We start from the raw sequence: 18,827 nt of genomic DNA, 5'->3' as shown, positions 1-18,827 counted from the left end.
GTTTCGTCCTGCCTTGGCCAGTGCATTCTGAAAGTATGTTTCGGTCTGTAGCCAACAATGCATGTTATTGCAGATCAGATCTCTCCACACAAATTAAAGGCGCAGATGCCGACTTTTTTTTTTAATCGCGCAGATCCGTTTTTTTGGGGGGGGGGGCGTTGGAGTGTCTGATTATAATTTCAAGGTGGATTCTGTATTATAATTACAAAATAGGCGGGTGCCGTTGCAGTCCATCAGGCATGGGGTGTGTGAAAGGAGGGCAGTGGATCGGGGGGCTGCGCGCGTTTGCGCGGAAGCTGCGCAATCAGTAGATCAGAATGCGCACATTAAATTTTGCGCGGCTTCAGCGTGGGTGCGCGTGCAGCTTTCTGATTTGCTGTTTTCTTCTCGTGCTTGTACTTCCTGTGTTTCGTGGACTGTGGCGGCATTTGCTTATATGCAGAATTTTTGCTTTGATGAAGTTGTGGTCGGACGCTCCAACGCCCCCCCCTTGGGAAAGGAAGGTCGGATCTGCGCGATTCAGCCGTGGAGAGGGCGGCATCCGCCAAAAGGCGCGCCATTTACATCCCTGTAATAATTCCAATTCTAGAATTTTAAACTCATAGGTTAACCAACTTTAACCGGCTAATGAGTTTCGGTGGTCGGTCAAGATTTTTTTTTAGTTTTCGCCATCCCTAATCCAACATACCCAGAGCAGCCTGGTGGCCCAGTTGGGGGTTTGGTGCCTTGCTCAAGGGCACTTCAGCCATTCCTGCTGGTCCAGGGAATCAAACCAGCAACCTTTTGGTTCCTGCTTCTCTAACCATTCGGCCATGGCTATAGCACTTTTAACAATAGACATGGTCGTGCAGGAGCTTTACCGAAATATAAAGATTTTAAACATGTGAACGAATACATTTATCCCAAATGAGCAAGCCTGATGTGACGGTGGCAAGCGAACAAGTCCCTGAGATGACATGAAGAAACCTTGAAAGGAACCAGACTCAAAAGGGAACCCATCCTCATTTGAGTGATAACAGGTAGCATGATTATAAATAACTCGCTCTAGATGGTCAGACAGTGCAATTGTCAAAGTCCTTCCCACGCCATGTGGCGCATAGGGCGGCGCCGATCTCCGTTTCCGTCGGCCTCTGGCCTATTACATAGCTAGGGTTACAGTGGGAGGCTAGTCCTCTGGTAACCGTGAGAGCTTGACTCCCCATTCGCATCTGTATTGCAGCGTGCCTTGCCAGACGGCAGTAGGTACCTTTTTTTTTTTTATGATGGTCTTTGATATGACCTGACTGCGAGTAGAACTCGCGATCTCCCGATCGAGAGGCGGACACGCTAACCACGAGGCCAACTCGCGGTACAGTGCAATTGCGCAACCAGGAAATTCATTCCAGTGTCATTGTGTATGTCGGCATGGTGCCCTTGATGGACCGGCGTCCCGATGAGGGGTGTGTCCCCACCATGCAGCCAATGCTGCAGGGATGGCCTCCGGATCCACTACATCTCCGACCAGGATAGAACTTGATTAGGTTAATGCCCGATGTCGTGAGTGAATAGGAAGCTATTTGGGATTCAGTCCACCTGGTGACGGAATAAGAAACCCAGCTCTCAACAAACAAATGATTCTCCTGTCTGAGAGAGAATGCAGAGTGTAGTGCTGATGTTCTCTGTGTCTGTAATGGACACTGTAAGAGCATCATTCCCTGACTTGCATGGCAGTCTTTGGAGTTATAGATAGTGTTTGTGTTTTGTCATGCTGTTATTTCTGATGGTAGTGTAACACCTGAGAGAGAGAGAGAGAGAGAAAGGAACTGACACTGACAGACTTGAAAAAAAATGGATGGATGGATGGATGGAGAGAGAGGAGTGTGAGAGAGATGGCATGTGCATGAGCTGGAGCGTGGGCCAGACTCTGAAAAACCTGCAGCGATCCAGCTTTTGCCAACAGACCTTCCTCCTCCTCCACATCATCGCTTTCTCTTCTCAGCTCTATTCCCTGCACCCACACAGTCACACCAGAGAGAGAGAGAGAGGGAGAGAGAGCTGAAGAGTGATGGAGAGCAAATGCAAAAAGCAGTGGGGAGGGTGTGTGAGGGAGCATGTAGGTGGGTGGGAGAGAGAGAGAGAGAGAGCAGAGCAGAGGGAGTGCATGAGAAGAAAACAGTGTCGCAGTTGCACTGGCTGCATGTGCGTCTCCTGACGGTATGGATGGTATGATATGGACAGCTAGGCTTGATATCACGGCTTGCTCGTTCCACGCAGAGACCGACAGGATGATGGTGCGTTAGCTGCTGAGAGCGAGGCAGACCTGCGGTAATACAGACAGCGAATTAGATTGACTGACTGACCGATGTAAATGAAGGTGTTCACCAGCTGTTTATTTGGCTGATGCTCATGATTTGCACTTTGGAGCTCTTGGTAAGCAATATCTTGTCGTATATTCCCTCCCTCTCTGCCATGCTCACTGGATGCGTTGCGTTGATTCTGAAAAACAGAAATAATTTTCCAGCTCCCAGAGCTTCTGAGAGGATGGAGGATGCTGGATGGGTTATGTAATGCAAGCACTAATATTCTCTCTCTCTCTCTCTCTCTCTCTCTGTCTCTCTCTCTCGTTAGTGAGGATGTATGTAAACATGGCTTCACGGTCATCGTGGACATGCGCGGCTCAAAGTGGGACTCCATCAAGCCGTTGCTGAAGATCCTACAAGAGTCGTTCCCCTGCTGCATCCACGTCGCACTCATCATTAAACCAGACAACTTCTGGCAGAAACAGAGGACCAACTTCGGCAGCTCCAAGTTCGAGTTTGAGGTACGAGTCTGTCGCGTGCTCTCACTCAGAAGTGCGATGCACCGAGCTCCTTCTGGGGACCGTTCCCTCGAATTGTGTCGGAAGCATGGTGCTGTGTATCGCTCGCAGCTATTCTTAGATTACTGTTTTGTCAAACATGCAACCTGAGGTTCAGTGAGGGTTTTTCATTTTTTTTTTTTTAATATAGATTTTGATCATTTTATGTCTGTTATGTACTGTAGAGTCGAGAGAGAGAGGGGATGTGGGGAAAGGGATTAGTGTTATTGTAGAGAACAGGCTGTTCTGTGGGTGTTTATTTGGGGGGTGAGAGAGAGAGAGATTATGGTGTGTTATTCTAGTGAGCATGTTGGTGTGTGCGCGCGCATGCAAGAACCAGACTGCTTTCTGATTGCTGTGGAATGGTGGTGGTCTTTGTGTGTTTCTCTAACAAGCTGTGTTCTGGTTGCTGTGTGTGTGCGTGCGTGCCAGGCTGTTCACTAGTTGCTGTGCATTAGTGATATGTGGGTGTGTTTGGTTGATGTCTGTGTATAGGTATGGAGGAGTGTGTGTGGTGCTGTGGAGTAGTGGGATGTGGAGGTGTGTTTATCTGTGCAGTGAAGGTGAGAGAGTTTGTGTGTTATGTGTCTGTTCAGGAATGTGGAGGCAAGTGTGTGTGCTGATATGCAACTGTGGTGTGTGTGTGTGATGTACACACTATTGTAGTCAGACTGTGGTGTGTGTGTGTGATGTACACGCTGTATAGTCGTCAGACTGTGGTGTGTGTGTGTGATGTACACGCTGTATAGTAGTCAGACTGTGGTGTGTGTGTGTGATGTACACGCTGTATAGTAGTCAGACTGTGGTGTGTGTGAGATGTACACGCTGTATAGTAGTCAGACTGTGGTGTGTGTGTGTGATGTACACGCTGTATAGTCGTCAGACTGTGGTGTGTGTGTGTGATGTACACGCTGTATAGTAGTCAGACTGTGGTGTGTGTGAGATGTACACGCTGTATAGTAGTCAGACTGTGGTGTGTGTGTGTGATGTACACGCTGTATAGTCGTCAGACTGTGGTGTGTGTGTGTGATGTACACGCTGTATAGTAGTCAGACTGTGGTGTGTGTGTGTGATGTACACGCTGTATAGTAGTCAGACTGTGGTGTGTGTGAGATGTACACGCTGTATAGTAGTCAGACTGTGGTGTGTGTGTGTGATGTACACGCTGTATAGTCGTCAGACTGTGGTGTGTGTGTGATGTACACGCTGTATAGTCGTCGGACTGTGGTGTGTGTGTGTGATGTACACGCTGTATAGTCGTCGGACTGTGGTGTGTGTGTGTGATGTACACGCTGTATAGTCGTCGGACTGTGGGGTGTGTGTGTGATGTACACGCTGGATAGTCGTCGGACTGTGGTGTGTGTGTGATGTACACGCTGTATAGTCGTCGGACTGTGGTGTGTGTGTGATGTACACGCTGTATAGTCGTCGGACTGTGGTGTGTGTGTGATGTACACGCTGTATAGTCGTCGGACTGTGGTGTGTGTGTATGTGTGTTGTACACGCTGTATAGTAGTCAGACTGTGGTGTGTGTGTGTGATGTACACGCTGTATAGTCGTCGGACTGTGGTGTGTGTGTGATGTACACGCTGTATAGTCGTCGGACTGTGGTGTGTGTGTATGTGTGTTGTACACGCTGTATAGTAGTCAGACTGTGGTGTGTGTGTGTGTGTGATGTACACGCTGTATGGAGCACTTGCGTGTGACGTCACAGCCGATCCAGATTGTGACAGACGCCATCGTGTCGGTCAAACACCATATTCCGCCTTCTACTTCTGGTTCTTCTACTGCTTTTACTTCTACCTTTTCTTCTGGAAAACCCTACTATATACAATTCTACTACAACGGCTGCGGCTACAAGCTCTCCCTACCTGTGCACGTTTTTTTGTGTGTATTTTTGCGTGTTGTTCGTCTGTACCGGACTTCAATATCCACTACAACCGTATGGACTTACTGGACATTGGTTTCCAGCAGAAAATGACGGTTTGTAGCGATTTCCATCGCATGCACAACATTCCGGACGAGATAGCGAGACCAGCGGGGTCTCCGTGGATTGTTATTGGAAGCAAAGCGAAGGAGGCGGCGTCGGGAGCGGAAGCAAAAGCGAGGCTGCAGGCAGAGCCGGCCTGTTGACTAAGCTCAGAAAACAGCCACTCAAATCTCCACTGCCAAGCCTCTACCTCTCCAACGCCAGATCCATGTAAACAAGACGGACGATTTGGAATTACAGCTGGAATTACCTTATTCTATTCTATAATCGGCTGGTCAGTGCTATACTCAATACTTAAGTGACTTACCCATCCAATGAGGATTCTTGTTTACAAGATGCCACATCTGAGTCGCTGACAAATCCTAAATTTCTGTAAAGATGACTGTCCAGAGATTTATAAGCACGCAGTGCTTCACCACTGAACAGCGAGGGAAAGTTGATGAGGTAATCATACACGTCCGGGTATTCCGCTGGCAGTTCAAAATCCGGTCGTGAAAACTATGTCCGGTAAGCCATAAGGGTCATAAATCTGTAGGTTGTTTATTTTAGACATATATCTAGTTATCTGTTCATTAGAAAAATGAGCCGTGTAGTCCGTCGGTTGAAATTGATCCATTCTGTACACGAGTGCAGCAGTATTCAGCGGTGTTTTTGACCGACAAGATGGCGGTTGTGTACTTTCCGGTCACGTGACTGCAAGATCTCTATTGTAGTCAGACTGTGGTGTGTGTGTGATGTACACGCTGTATAGTAGTCAGACTGTGGTGTGTGTGTGTGTGTGTGTGTGTGTGTGTGTGTGTGTGTGTGAGAGAGAGATGTACACGCTGTATAGTAGTCAGACTGTGGTGTGTGTGTGTGTGTGATGTACACGCTGTATAGTAGTCAGACTGTGGTGTGTGTGATGTACACGCTGTATTGTAGTCGGACTGTGGTGTGTGTGTGATGTACACGCTGTATAGTAGTTGGACTGTGGTGTGTGTGAGATGTACACGCTGTATAGTAGTTGGAGTGTGGTGTGTGTGTGAGAAGTACACACACACACACCACAGTCCGACTACAATACAGCGTGTACATGAAAATGAAAAGCCCTCACTGAACCTCAGGTTGCATGCTTGACAAAACAGTAATCTAAGAATAGCTGTGAGCGATACACAGTCGGACTGTGGTGTGTGTGTGTGTGATGTACACGCTGTATAGTAGTCGGACTGGTGTGTGTGTGAGATGTACACGCTGTATAGCAGTCGGACTGCGGTGTGTGTGAGAGATGTGCACGCTGTATAGTAGTCGGACTGCGGGGTGTGTGTGTGTGTGTACATGCTGTATAGTAGTCAGACTGAGGTGTGTGTGATGTACACGCTGTATAGTAGTTGGGCTGTGGTGTGTGTGTGTGTGAGAGATGTACACGCTATATAGTAATCGGACTTGTGTGTGTGTGTGTGAGAGAGAGAGATGTACACGCTGTATAGTAGTTGGACTGTGGTGTGTGTGTGTGATGTCCACGCTGTATAGCAGTCGGACTGTGGTGTGTGTGTGATATACACGCTGTATAGTTGTCGGACTGTGGTGTGTGTGTTAGAGATGTACACGCTGTATAGTTGTCGGACTGTGGTGTGTGTGTGATGTACACGCTGTATAGTTGTCGGACTGTGGTGTGTGTGTGTGAGATGTACACGCTGTATAGTATTCGGACTGTGGTGTGTGTGTGTGTGTGTGTGTGTGTGTGTGTGTGTGAGATGTACACGCTGTATAGTATTCGGACTGGTGTGTGTGTGATGTACACGCTGTATAGTAGTTGGACTGTGGTGTGTGTGTGATGTACACGCTGTATAGTTGTCGGACTGTGGTGTGTGTGTGTGTGTGTGTGTGTGTGTGTGTGTGTGAGATGTACACGCTGTATAGTATTCGGACTGTGGTGTGTGTGTGTGATGTACACGCTGTATAGTAGTTGGACTGTGGTATGTGTGTGATGTACACGCTGTATAGCAGTCGGACTGTGGTGTGTGTGTGATGTACACGCTGTATAGTTGTCGGACTGTGGTGTGTGTGTGATGTACACGCTGTATAGTTGTCGGACTGTGGTGTGTGTGTGTGAGATGTACACGCTGTATAGTATTCGGACTGTGGTGTGTGTGTGTGTGTGTGTGTGTGTGTGTGTGTGAGATGTACACGCTGTATAGTATTCGGACTGGTGTGTGTGTGATGTACACGCTGTATAGTAGTTGGACTGTGGTGTGTGTGTGATGTACACGCTGTATAGTTGTCGGACTGTGGTGTGTGTGTGTGTGAGATGTACACGCTGTATAGTATTCGGACTGTGGTGTGTGTGTGTGATGTAAACGCTGTATAGTAGTTGGACTGTGGTATGTGTGTGATGTACACGCTGTATAGTAGTCGGACTGCGGTGTGTGATGTACACGCTGTATAGTAGTTGGACTGTGGTGTGTGTGTGATGTACACGCTGTATAGTAGTCAGACTGTGGTGTGTGTGATGTACACGCTGTATAGTAGTCGGACTGCGGTGTGTGATGTACACGCTGTATTGTAGTTGGACTGCGGTGTGTGTGTGTGTGTGTGATGTACACGCTGTATAGTAGTCGGACTGTGGTGTGTGTGTGTGTGATGTACACGCTGTATAGTAGTCGGACTGTGGTGTGTGTGTGTGTGTGTGATGTACACGCTGTATTGTAGTTGGACTGCGGTGTGTGTGTGTGTGATGTACACGCTGTATAGTAGTCGGACTGTGGTGTGTGTGAGATGTACACGCTGTATAGTAGTCAGACTGTGGTGTGTGTGAGATGTACACGCTGTATAGTAGTTGGACAGTGGTGTGTGTGTGTGTGATGTACACGCTGTATTGTAGTCGGACTGCGGTGTGTGTGTGATGTACACGCTGTATAGTAGTCGGACTGTGGTGTGTGTGTGTGTGATGTACACGCTGTATTGTAGTTGGACTGCGGGGTGTGTGTGTGTGATGTACACGCTGTATAGTAGTCGGACTGTGGTGTGTGTGTGTGATGTACACGCTGTATAGTAGTCAGACTGTGGTGTGTGTGTGTGTGATGTACACGCTGTATAGTAGTCGGACTGTGGTGTGTGTGTGATGTACACGCTGTATTGTAGTTGGACTGCGGTGTGTGTGTGTGTGATGTACACGCTGTATAGTATTCGGACTGTGGTGTGTGTGTGTGATGTACACGCTGTATAGTAGTTGGACTGTGGTATGTGTGTGATGTACACGCTGTATAGTAGTTGGACTGTGGTATGTGTGTGTGATGTACACGCTGTATAGTAGTCGGACTGCGGTGTGTGATGTACACGCTGTATAGTAGTTGGACTGTGGTGTGTGTGTGATGTACACGCTGTATAGTAGTCAGACTGTGGTGTGTGTGATGTACACGCTGTATAGTAGTCGGACTGCGGTGTGTGATGTACACGCTGTATAGTAGTCAGACTGTGGTGTGTGTGTGATGTACACGCTGTATAGTAGTCAGACTGTGGTGTGTGTGTGATGTACACGCTGTAGTCAGACTGTGGTGTGAGATATGTACACGCTGTATAGTAGTCGGATTGCGGTGTGTGTGTGTGATGTACACGCTGTATAGTAGTTGGACTGTGGTGTGTGCGAGATGTACACGCTGTATAGTAGTCGGACTGCGGTGTGTGTGATGTACACGCTGTATAGTAGTGGGACTGTGGTGTGTGATATGTACACGCTGTATAGTAGTCGGACTGCAGTGTGTGTGAGATGTACACGCTGTATAGTAGTTGGACTGTGGTGTGTGTGTGTGTGTGATGTACACGCTGTATTGTAGTTGGACTGCGGTGTGTGTGTGTGTGATGTACACGCTGTATAGTAGTCGGACTGTGGTGTGTGTGTGTGTGTGTGTGATGTACACGCTGTATTGTAGTTGGACTGCGGTGTGTGTGTGTGTGTGTGATGTACACGCTGTATAGTAGTCGGACTGTGGTGTGTGTGAGATGTACACGCTGTATAGTAGTTGGACAGTGGTGTGTGTGTGTGTGATGTACACGCTGTATTGTAGTCGGACTGCGGTGTGTGTGTGATGTACACGCTGTATAGTAGTCGGACTGTGGTGTGTGTGTGATGTACACGCTGTATTGTAGTTGGACTGCGGTGTGTGTGTGTGTGATGTACACGCTGTATAGTAGTCGGACTGTGGTGTGTGTGTGTGTGTGTGATGTACACGCTGTATAGTAGTCGGACTGTGGTGTGTGTGTGTGTGATGTACACGCTGTATAGTAGTCGGACTGTGGTGTGTGTGTGATGTACACGCTGTATCGTAGTCGGACTGCGGTGTGTGTGATGTACACGCTGTATAGTAGTGGGACTGTGGTGTGTGATATGTACACGCTGTATAGTAGTCGGACTGCAGTGTGTGTGAGATGTACACGCTGTATAGTAGTTGGACTGTGGTGTGTGTGTGTGTGTGTGATGTACACGCTGTATTGTAGTTGGACTGCGGTGTGTGTGTGTGTGATGTACACGCTGTATAGTAGTCGGACTGTGGTGTGTGTGTGTGTGTGTGATGTACACGCTGTATTGTAGTTGGACTGCGGTGTGTGTGTGATGTACACGCTGTATAGTAGTCGGACTGTGGTGTGTGTGAGATGTACACGCTGTATAGTAGTTGGACAGTGGTGTGTGTGTGTGATGTACACGCTGTATTGTATTCGGACTGCGGTGTGTGTGTGATGTACACGCTGTATAGTAGTCGGACTGTGGTGTGTGTGTGATGTACACGCTGTATTGTAGTTGGACTGCGGTGTGTGTGTGTGTGATGTACACGCTGTATAGTAGTCGGACTGTGGTGTGTGTGTGTGATGTACACGCTGTATAGTAGTCGGACTGTGGTGTGTGTGTGTGTGATGTACACGCTGTATAGTAGTCGGACTGTGGTGTGTGTGTGATGTACACGCTGTATCGTAGTCGGACTGCGGTGTGTGTGTGATTTACAAGGTGTATACAACCCTGATTCCAAAAAAGTTGGGACAAAGTACAAATTGTAAATAAAAATGGAATGCAATGATGTGGAAGTTTCAAAATTCCATATTTTATTCAGAATAGAACACAGATGACATATCAAATGTTTAAACTGAGAAAATGTATCATTTAAAGAGAAAAATTAGGTGATTTTAAATTTCATGACAACAGCGCATCTCAAAAAAGTTGGGACAAGGCCATGTTTACCACTGTGAGACATCCCCTTTTCTCTTTACAACAGTCTGTAAACGTCTGGGGACTGAGGAGACAAGTTGCTCAAGTTTAGGGATAGGAATGTTAACCCATTCTTGTCTAATGTAGGATTCTAGTTGCTCAACTGTCTTAGGTCTTTTTTGTCGTATCTTCTGTTTTATGATGCACCAAATGTTTTCTATGGGTGAAAGATCTGGACTGCAGGCTGGCCAGTTCAGTACCCGGACCCTTCTTCTACGCAGCCATGATGCTGTAATTGATGCAGTATGTGGTTTGGCATTGTCATGTTGGAAAATGCAAGGTCTTCCCTGAAAGAGGCGTCGTCTGGATGGGAGCATATGCTGCTCTAGAACCTGGATATACCTTTCAGCATTGATGGTGTCTTTCCAGATGTGTAAGCTGCCCATGCCACACGCACTAATGCAACCCCATACCATCAGAGATGCAGGCTTCTGAACTGAGCGCTGATAACAACTTGGGTCGTCCTTCTCCTCTTTAGTCCGAATGACATGGCGTCCCTGATTTCCATAAAGAACTTCAAATTTTGATTCGTCTGACCACAGAACAGTTTTCCACTTTGCCACAGTCCATTTTAAATGAGCCTTGGCCCAGAGAAGACGTCTGCGCTTCTGGATCATGTTTAGATACGGCTTCTTCTTTGAACTATAGAGTTTTAGCTGGCAACGGCGGATGGCACGGTGAATTGTGTTCACAGATAATGTTCTCTGGAAATATTCCTGAGCCCATTTTGTGATTTCCAATACAGAAGCATGCCTGTATGTGATGCAGTGCCGTCTAAGGGCCTGAAGATCACGGGCTCCCAGTATGGTTTTCTGGCCTTGAGCCTTACACACAGAGATTCTTCCAGATTCTCTGAATCTTTTGATGATATTATGCACTGTAGATGATATGTTCAAACTCTTTGCAATTTTACACTGTCGAACTCCTTTCTGATATTGCTCCACTATTTGTCGGCGCAGAATTAGGGGGATTGGTGATCCTCTTCCCATCTTTACTTCTGAGAGCCGCTGCCACTCCAAGATGCTCTTTTTATACCCAGTCATGTTAATGACCTATTGCCAATTGACCTAATGAGTTGCAATTTGGTCCTCCAGCTGTTCCTTTTTTGTACCTTTAACTTTTCCAGCCTCTTATTGCCCCTGTCCCAACTTTTTTGAGATGTGTTGCTGTCATGAAATTTCAAATGAGCCAATATTTGGCATGAAATTTCAAAATGTCTCACTTTCGACATTTGATATGTTGTCTATGTTCTATTGTGAATACAATATCAGTTTTTGAGATTTGTAAATTATTGCATCACATTTTTATTTACAATTTGTACTTTGTCCCAACTTTTTTGGAATCGGGGTTGTAGTAGTCGGACTGCGGGGGGGGTGGTACACGCTGTCTAGTAGTCGGACTGCGATGTGTGTGTGTGTGTGTGAGAGATGTACACGCTGTATCGTAGTCGGACTGCGGTGTGTGTGTGATGTACACGCTGTATTGTAGTCGGACTGCGGTGTGTGTGTGTGTGATGTACACGCTGTGTAGTAGTCGCACTGTGGTGTGTGTGTGATGTACACGCTGTATTGTAGTCGGGCTGTGGTGTGTGTGTGTGTGATGTACACGCTGTATAGTAGTCGCACTGTGGTGTGTGTGTGTGTGATGTACACGCTGTATTGTAGTCGGACTGTGGTGTGTGTGAGAGATGTACATGCTGTATTGTAGTCGGACTGTGGTGTGTGTGTGTGTGTGTGTGTGTGTGTGTGTGTGTGTGTGTGTGTGTGTGTGAGATGTACACGCTGTATTGTAGTCGGACTGTGGTGTGTGTGTGTGTGTGATGTACACGCTGTATAGTAGTCGGTCTGTGGTGTGTGTGTGATGTACACGCTGTATAGTAGTCGGACTGTGGTGTGTGTGAGATGTACACACTATTGTAGTCGGACTGTGGTGTGTGTGTGTGTGTGTGTGTGTGATGTACACGCTGTATAGTAGTCGGACTGTGGTGTGTGTGTGTGTGATGTACACGCTGTATAGTAGTCGGACTGTGGTGTGTGTGTGTGATGTACACGCTGTATATTCATCAGACTGTGGTGTGTGTGATGTACACGCTGTATTGTAGTCGGACTGTGGTGTGTGTGTGTGTGTGTGTGTGTGTGTGTGTGTGTGTGTGTGTGTGTGTGAGATGTACACGCTGTATTGTAGTCGGACTGTGGTGTGTGTGTGTGTGTGTGTGAGATGTACACGCTGTATTGTAGTCGGACTGTGGTGTGTGTGTGTGTGTGTGTGTGTGTGTGAGATGTACACGCTGTATTGTAGTCGGACTGTGGTGTGTGTGTGTGATGTACACGCTGTATAGTAGTCGGTCTGTGGTGTGTGTGTGTGATGTACACGCTGTATAGTAGTCGGACTGCGGTGTGTGTGAGATGTACACACTATTGTAGTCGGACTGTGGTGTGTGTGTGTGTGATGTACACGCTGTATAGTAGTCGGACTGTGGTGTGTGTGTGTGTGTGTGTGTGTGTGTGATGTACACGCTGTATAGTAGTCGGACTGTGGTGTGTGTGTGTGTGTGTGTGTGTGTGAGATGTACACGCTGTATAGTAGTCGGACTGCGGTGTGTGTGAGATGTACACACTATTGTAGTCGGACTGTGGTGTGTGTGTGTGTGATGTACACGCTGTATAGTAGTTGGACTGTGGTGTGTGTGTGTGTGATGTACACGCTGTATAGTAGTTGGACTGTGGTGTGTGTGTGTGTGTGATGTACACGCTGTATAGTAGTTGGACTGTGGTGTGTGTGTGTGTGTGTGATGTACACGCTGTATAGTAGTCGGACTGTGGTGTGTGTGTGTGTGTGTGAGATGTACACGCTGTATATTCATCAGACTGTGGTGTGTGTGATGTACATGTTGTATAATAGTTTGGCTGCGGTGAAAAGGAAGAAAATTTAAAAATATTGTGACTGCAGTGGATGAGTATTAGACATTTTGCCAGCTGCTGTCTGCATAAAGTATTTTATAGACAGAAAATTTTGCATCATTTTGTCTGCCAGAATTTGCTAGAATTCAGCCACACTGATGTCCGCTGTCCGTCTGTCCCCCACCCCCCAGACTCCCATACATACTATAATAGTCAGGGTGTGCATATATTAATTTACTCTCCAGTACATTCTACAAGAAAAGACAACAGAGTGTGTTTTTCTGCAGCTCTTAATACTCCGTTCAGATCAAACGTGTGTATTTCTGATGTGAAGCGGCTGACCGATTTGATTGGATGGATGGCGGTGGGCTGTATTTAATTTAACTCAAGCTAAGAGCCAAACAGCTCACTGTTGCCTTTTCACACAGCCGTGATGAAGCCCACTCGCTTTTGTCAGTCCATCTGCTCGCTCTCTCTCCGTTTCACCATCTCTCCATCTTTCCCTCTCTTCACGTGGCTCTGCAGAACAGCCCGCGCTTTAACTTTCCCAAATGGCTCAGAATAGACATCTGTGAGCTTGGAAATGAAATGGAAGTTAGAAGGAGTGGATGCGCTTGTCTCTCATTTTCTAACATGTTTAGTGGAAGCGGCGAGAGCAAAACAGATTAGTTCCACCCTTCAGATTTTACACTCACAAGCGTTTGTTTTCATGCGCCTGCCTTTTTCGCAGAGTGAAATACAAGTCAAAAGATTTGGAACGCTATAGTTGCTTTAAATGAGTTATGAAATTGCAGAGTTAAATTTCACCGATCAGCACGAGCAGCTCAGGATAAGAGTATAATCTGGCTTGCTGAAAGTTATTTGAGCAAAATCGATCATTTTCTCCTTATACATGGAAACACAATGGCGCACAGTTATAACATTTCTGAATATCATTTCACAAGCTCAAATTATTTGCCTGTAATTTTTTTTTTTGTGTGTGTCCCCGTGCGTCATACTTTTTGCTGTGTATAGTTGGATTGTGCAGTGTTCTAGCCTGAGGCTTCACCGCCTGCCCGAGACCGTGCGTCTGTGTGTTTCTTGCTAGTCCGGACCCTTAGCTGTTCCAAAGTGGCCAAGTTCAATTAGATTTATGCCTTCTGTTAAAAATAACTCTCCCACCTTACTGGTCATTAACTCCGTCTGGAAGGGCACTGCGGAGTCACATGGGACACAGCACATTAACCTGCTGCTGGGTGGATTATTATTATTATTATTATTATTATTATTATTTTGGATTGTCTGTGTTCACAATTCTCCCCTGACATACTAATGATGAATGTTATTTTCACTCCGTCGATATTTCCTTCTCTCAGACCACCATGGTGTCGCTGGAGGGTTTGTCTAAGGTGGTGGACCCTTCCCAACTCACACCCGATTTCGAAGGCAGCCTGGATTACAACCATGAGGAGTGGATTGAGATCCGTGTGGCTTTTGAGGAGTTTACCGGCAATGCGAGACACTTGCTGTCGCGCCTCGAGGAGATGCAGGCCACAGTTACACGCAAGGACTTCCCCCAGGAGCTCGAGGGCGCGAGGCGCATGATCGACGAGCACGCAGCCCTTAAGAAGAAGGTGATGAAGGCACCTGTGGAGGAGGTGGACGCAGAGGGCCAGCGGCTGCTGCAGCGCATACAGAGCAGCGAGAGCTACGCCACCCGTACAGTGCCCGCTGTGCCCGGCCAGAGAGACACCCAGGGTCAGGGCCAGCCCAATGCCGATACCCAGGGACTAGTGCCACGCATCACAGCCCTGCTGGAGCAGTTACACAGCACACGCCATAACCTGCACCAGGCCTGGCATGTGCGCAAGCTGCAGCTCGACCAGTGCTTCCAGCTGCGGCTCTTCGAGCAGGACGCGGAGAAGGTGAGACGTGCCCCAAGACTGAGGTGCTGAAATCTGTAGCACGCTGGGTTATAATTAGTGCATCGTTATAATGCAGTGTTTGTGGAACTGCCATGCTTGTGTTTTTTTGCAAGGCTGGCGCTCTAGCAGGATGTAGTTTAAATTAAAGGTGTTTGTTTTATTTATTTTTTTAAAACTCCAACAGCATGTACAAAACAGGATTATTTTCAGGCTCTCGAGGCCAAAATCAACAAAATCTTTGTCTTTATTTGCCATCTTGAGTCGTGTTTGTTTTTGTGCTCCATCACGAATAGAGCATGGTGAATGATGCAGGTAGTGGGTGGAGGATTTTGCATGTTGCTAAGACACCAGGAGTTTTTTTTTTTTTTTTCTTTTTTTTCCCCCCCCACCTCAGAATCAGGTCATTCTTAAGCATCCTATTTTTATTCCGATCACCTTCCTGAACCCAGCAGCATGCTCATAAACACACGCTCGCTGTACATCTAAACAGCATCACAGCACTAGCACAGTACAGGCTCAGCCGCATATGACTAATAAATCCTTCTCCGAACAGAGATGATGTTCGTGTCTTTGTCTGTCTGCAGATGTTTGACTGGATCATGCACAACAAAGGCCTGTTTCTGGCAGGCTACACTGAGATCGGCAACAATCACTCACACGCTATGGATCTTCAGACGCAGCACAATCACTTTGCCATGAACTGTATGGTAAGATAACAGCAACACAAAGCGATCGAACTACGTCATACACGCCACACAATAGAGTTTCATGTTTGTCAGTATGCGCTCTGATGTCGGTAGCCGAGCACCAGACAGGATTTTCTGTTTGTCCCCAGTAAAAGTTTTGTTACTACCGGAGATATTTGTGATCAGCAAGTTCATATTATGCTTAGAATCATTTCTACTGCTGTATGAGTGCAAGATTTCATCTTTAAACTTCACCTTTGACTAAGGCCAAGTTTACATTAGACCGTATCTGTCTCGTTTTCTTCGCGGATGCACTGTCCGTTTACATTAAAACGCCGGGAAACGGGAATCTGCCAGGGTCCACGTATTCAATCCAGATCGTGTCTGGTCCGGTGCTGTGTAAACATTGAGATACGCGGATACGCTGTGCTGAGCTCTAGCTGGCGTCGTCATTGGACAACGTCACTGTGACATCCACCTTCCTGATTCGCTGGCGTTGGTCATGTGACACGACTGCTGAAAAACGGCGCGGACTTCCACCTTGTATCACCTTTCATTAAAGAGTATAAAATACTGCAAATACTGATGCAAATACTGCCCATTGTGTAGTTATGATTGTCTTTAGGCTTGCCATCCTTCCACTTGCAAGTGGTAAGTGATGTACACTGGGATCACACACACAGTGGCTCAGTCCCGAATCACTGCTTGTGCACTTCACTCGCGCGCTCTGTGAGCTGCGCAGGGCCGGAGTGCGCACCCTCCAGAGGGCACTCGCTGTTCAGGGCGGAGTGATTTGGAGCGCAGGATGCCTGCGGAGCCGAGCGTATCCGTGTATTGGTGTTGCTGTGTGCACGCGAATCGTGTATTGGCATTGCTGTGTGCACACTAATCGTTTTAAAAACGTTAATCTGATGATCCGCTGATACGGTCTAATGTAAACCCCACCTAAACATCTTTAATCTTTCCATTTCCAAATAAATATTATATAATATAAAATTAATTAAAGCCCCCCTTGAAGCTGACAGACTTTGGGCTTTTTTGACAGTGAAACTGGCCAATAAATGGATAGGAAATGCTAAATCATTTTACAAAAAACTAACACATTCTTACTGTACACTACCGTTCAAAAGTTTGGGGTCACTTTGAAATGTCCTTATTTTTGAAAGAAAAGCACTGTTCTTTTCAATGAAGATCACTTTAAACTAATCAGAAATCCACTCTATACATTGCTAATGTGGTAAATGACTATTCTAGCTGCAAATGTCTGGTTTTTGGTGCAATATCTCCATAGGTGTATAGAGGCCCATTTCCAGCAACTATCACTCCAGTGTTCTAATGGTACAATGTGTTTGCTCATTGCCTCAGAAGGCTAATGGATGATTAGAAAACCCTTGTACAATCATGTTAGCACAGCTGAAAACAGTTGAGCTCTTTAGAGAAGCTATAAAACTGACCTTCCTTTGAGCAGATTGAGTTTCTGGAGCATCACGTTTGTGGGGTCGATTAAATGCTCAAAATGGCCAGAAAAATGTCTTGACTATATTTTCTATTCATTTTACAACTTATGGTGGTAAATAAAGGGGGGACTTTTCATGGAAAACACAGAATTGTCTGGGTGACCCCAAACTTTTGAACGGTAGCGTACATATCATCTGATGGACAAGGATAGAACTTTTAATACAAGACGTTTTACTGGGTCCAGTTTCCCAAAGTAGCAGCAGAAATTTAACACAAAATAGATAATAATAATAAAAAAAGTTCAAGTAATTATTACAACAAAAAAAAATACTTTGTCTACAAAACAGAATACAGTATTACAGTACGTTTGCACCGCCTGATTACATGCACATTCCATGACTACTACATAACAGACAGTGTCCATGACCCAACTAATCCACCTCCCTTCAGAAGGCTAGATAATAGTGGCCTGTCCCCACCCACTGGAAGATACCAATTACTTTATATTGCCATCATCGCATAAACCATACATTTACAGAACACTTTCAGGTCTAAGTGCAGCCACTAATCTCTGTAATTCTTAAACAAAATATCCAATTACAATGAATGCATACATTTTTTTACAATACACATAATGTTAATCGGGTGAAACCACTGCAATCCATGCACGAGCTGGTGCACATGCCCGAGACTGGCACTACAAAGCCACCCCGGCCTCCGTAGTTCAGGTCCTTTGACCCAGGAACCCGGAAGTCCTGCAGTAAACAAACAGTGAAGCAACTGGAAAATGCAGCTCTCGCCTACACAATCACAGATACGTAAAATGAAAGACCTGAACTTAACTTGTGTGTGTGTCAGGGCTTTACATTAACTTTTTTGCTCACCGGCCACTGTGGCTAGTGGTTTTCCTGAGTCACTAGCCACTCAGCCTTTTCACTAGCCACAATTTTGTTGCCAGGAAATCGCAGTTTTTTCTTCACCATGATACGTTAAAGTTGGGAAGATCTAGATTTAATTATGAATGGCAGCGTATAATGTATCTCTACAGTAGCACTCAAGTATTCAGTGCTGTTAAGGGAGCTCCCTATATGAAAACATGCAACCAGTTCAGACAAAAATATAAACAGAGTATTCTTTTTATTTAACTCAAATTCAAGCCCCTTACAATATGAAATATTGTATAATATGAAAAATAACGGGGCGGCACGGTGGTGTAGTGGTTAGCGCTGTCGCCTCACAGCAAGAAGGTCCGGGTTCGAGCCCCGGGGCCGGCGAGGGCCTTTCTGTGCGGAGTTTGCATGTTCTCCCCGTGTCCGCGTGGGTTTCCTCCGGGTGCTCCGGTTTCCCCCACAGTCCAAAGACATGCAGGTTAGGTTAACTGGTGACTCTAAATTGAGCGTAGGTGTGAATGTGAGTGTGAATGGTTGTCTATGTGTCAGCCCTGTGATGACCTGGTGACTTGTCCAGGGTGTACCCCGCCTTTCGCCCGTAGTCAGCTGGGATAGGCTCCAGCTTGCCTGCGACCCTGTAGAAGGATAAAGCGGCTAGAGATAATGTGATGTGATGTGATGTATTATCTATTAATAGTGTGTGTGTGAGTGAACATGTGTAGAGAGAGACATTTATGTCCTCATTACATTCATCATCAGATGAGTCTGAATGGTCCATGAAAAATGGTCTTCGTGACCTGAGGCTTCCAGCATGCTATGTTGATAGCTGAGGCGGGATCAACTTCTTTCCAATCGTGTGAACGTTTCTAAACAGCGGCTCCATCCTCTCCAGCTCAGCCGAATTCATGACAGCCAGGGACTTGAAAG

At 46.4% G+C, this 18,827-nt stretch overlaps 1 protein-coding gene across 1 annotated transcript in view; it reads left to right on the top strand.

Annotated features, from left to right (window-relative positions):
* trioa (trio Rho guanine nucleotide exchange factor a) overlaps positions 1 to 18,827 on the top strand; it is a 319,083-nt gene that overhangs the window by 192,218 nt on the left and 108,038 nt on the right. Inside the window, 3 exon segments of the mRNA XM_060942859.1 lie at positions 2,608 to 2,800; positions 14,318 to 14,866; positions 15,451 to 15,573. Coding sequence (XP_060798842.1) covers positions 2,608 to 2,800; positions 14,318 to 14,866; positions 15,451 to 15,573 — 865 coding nt within the window.

This window comes from Neoarius graeffei, chromosome 16 (assembly GCF_027579695.1).
Source record: "Neoarius graeffei isolate fNeoGra1 chromosome 16, fNeoGra1.pri, whole genome shotgun sequence".
Taxonomy (NCBI): Eukaryota; Metazoa; Chordata; class Actinopteri; order Siluriformes; family Ariidae; genus Neoarius; species Neoarius graeffei.
This window is presented reverse-complemented; position numbering and strand designations above follow the sequence as displayed.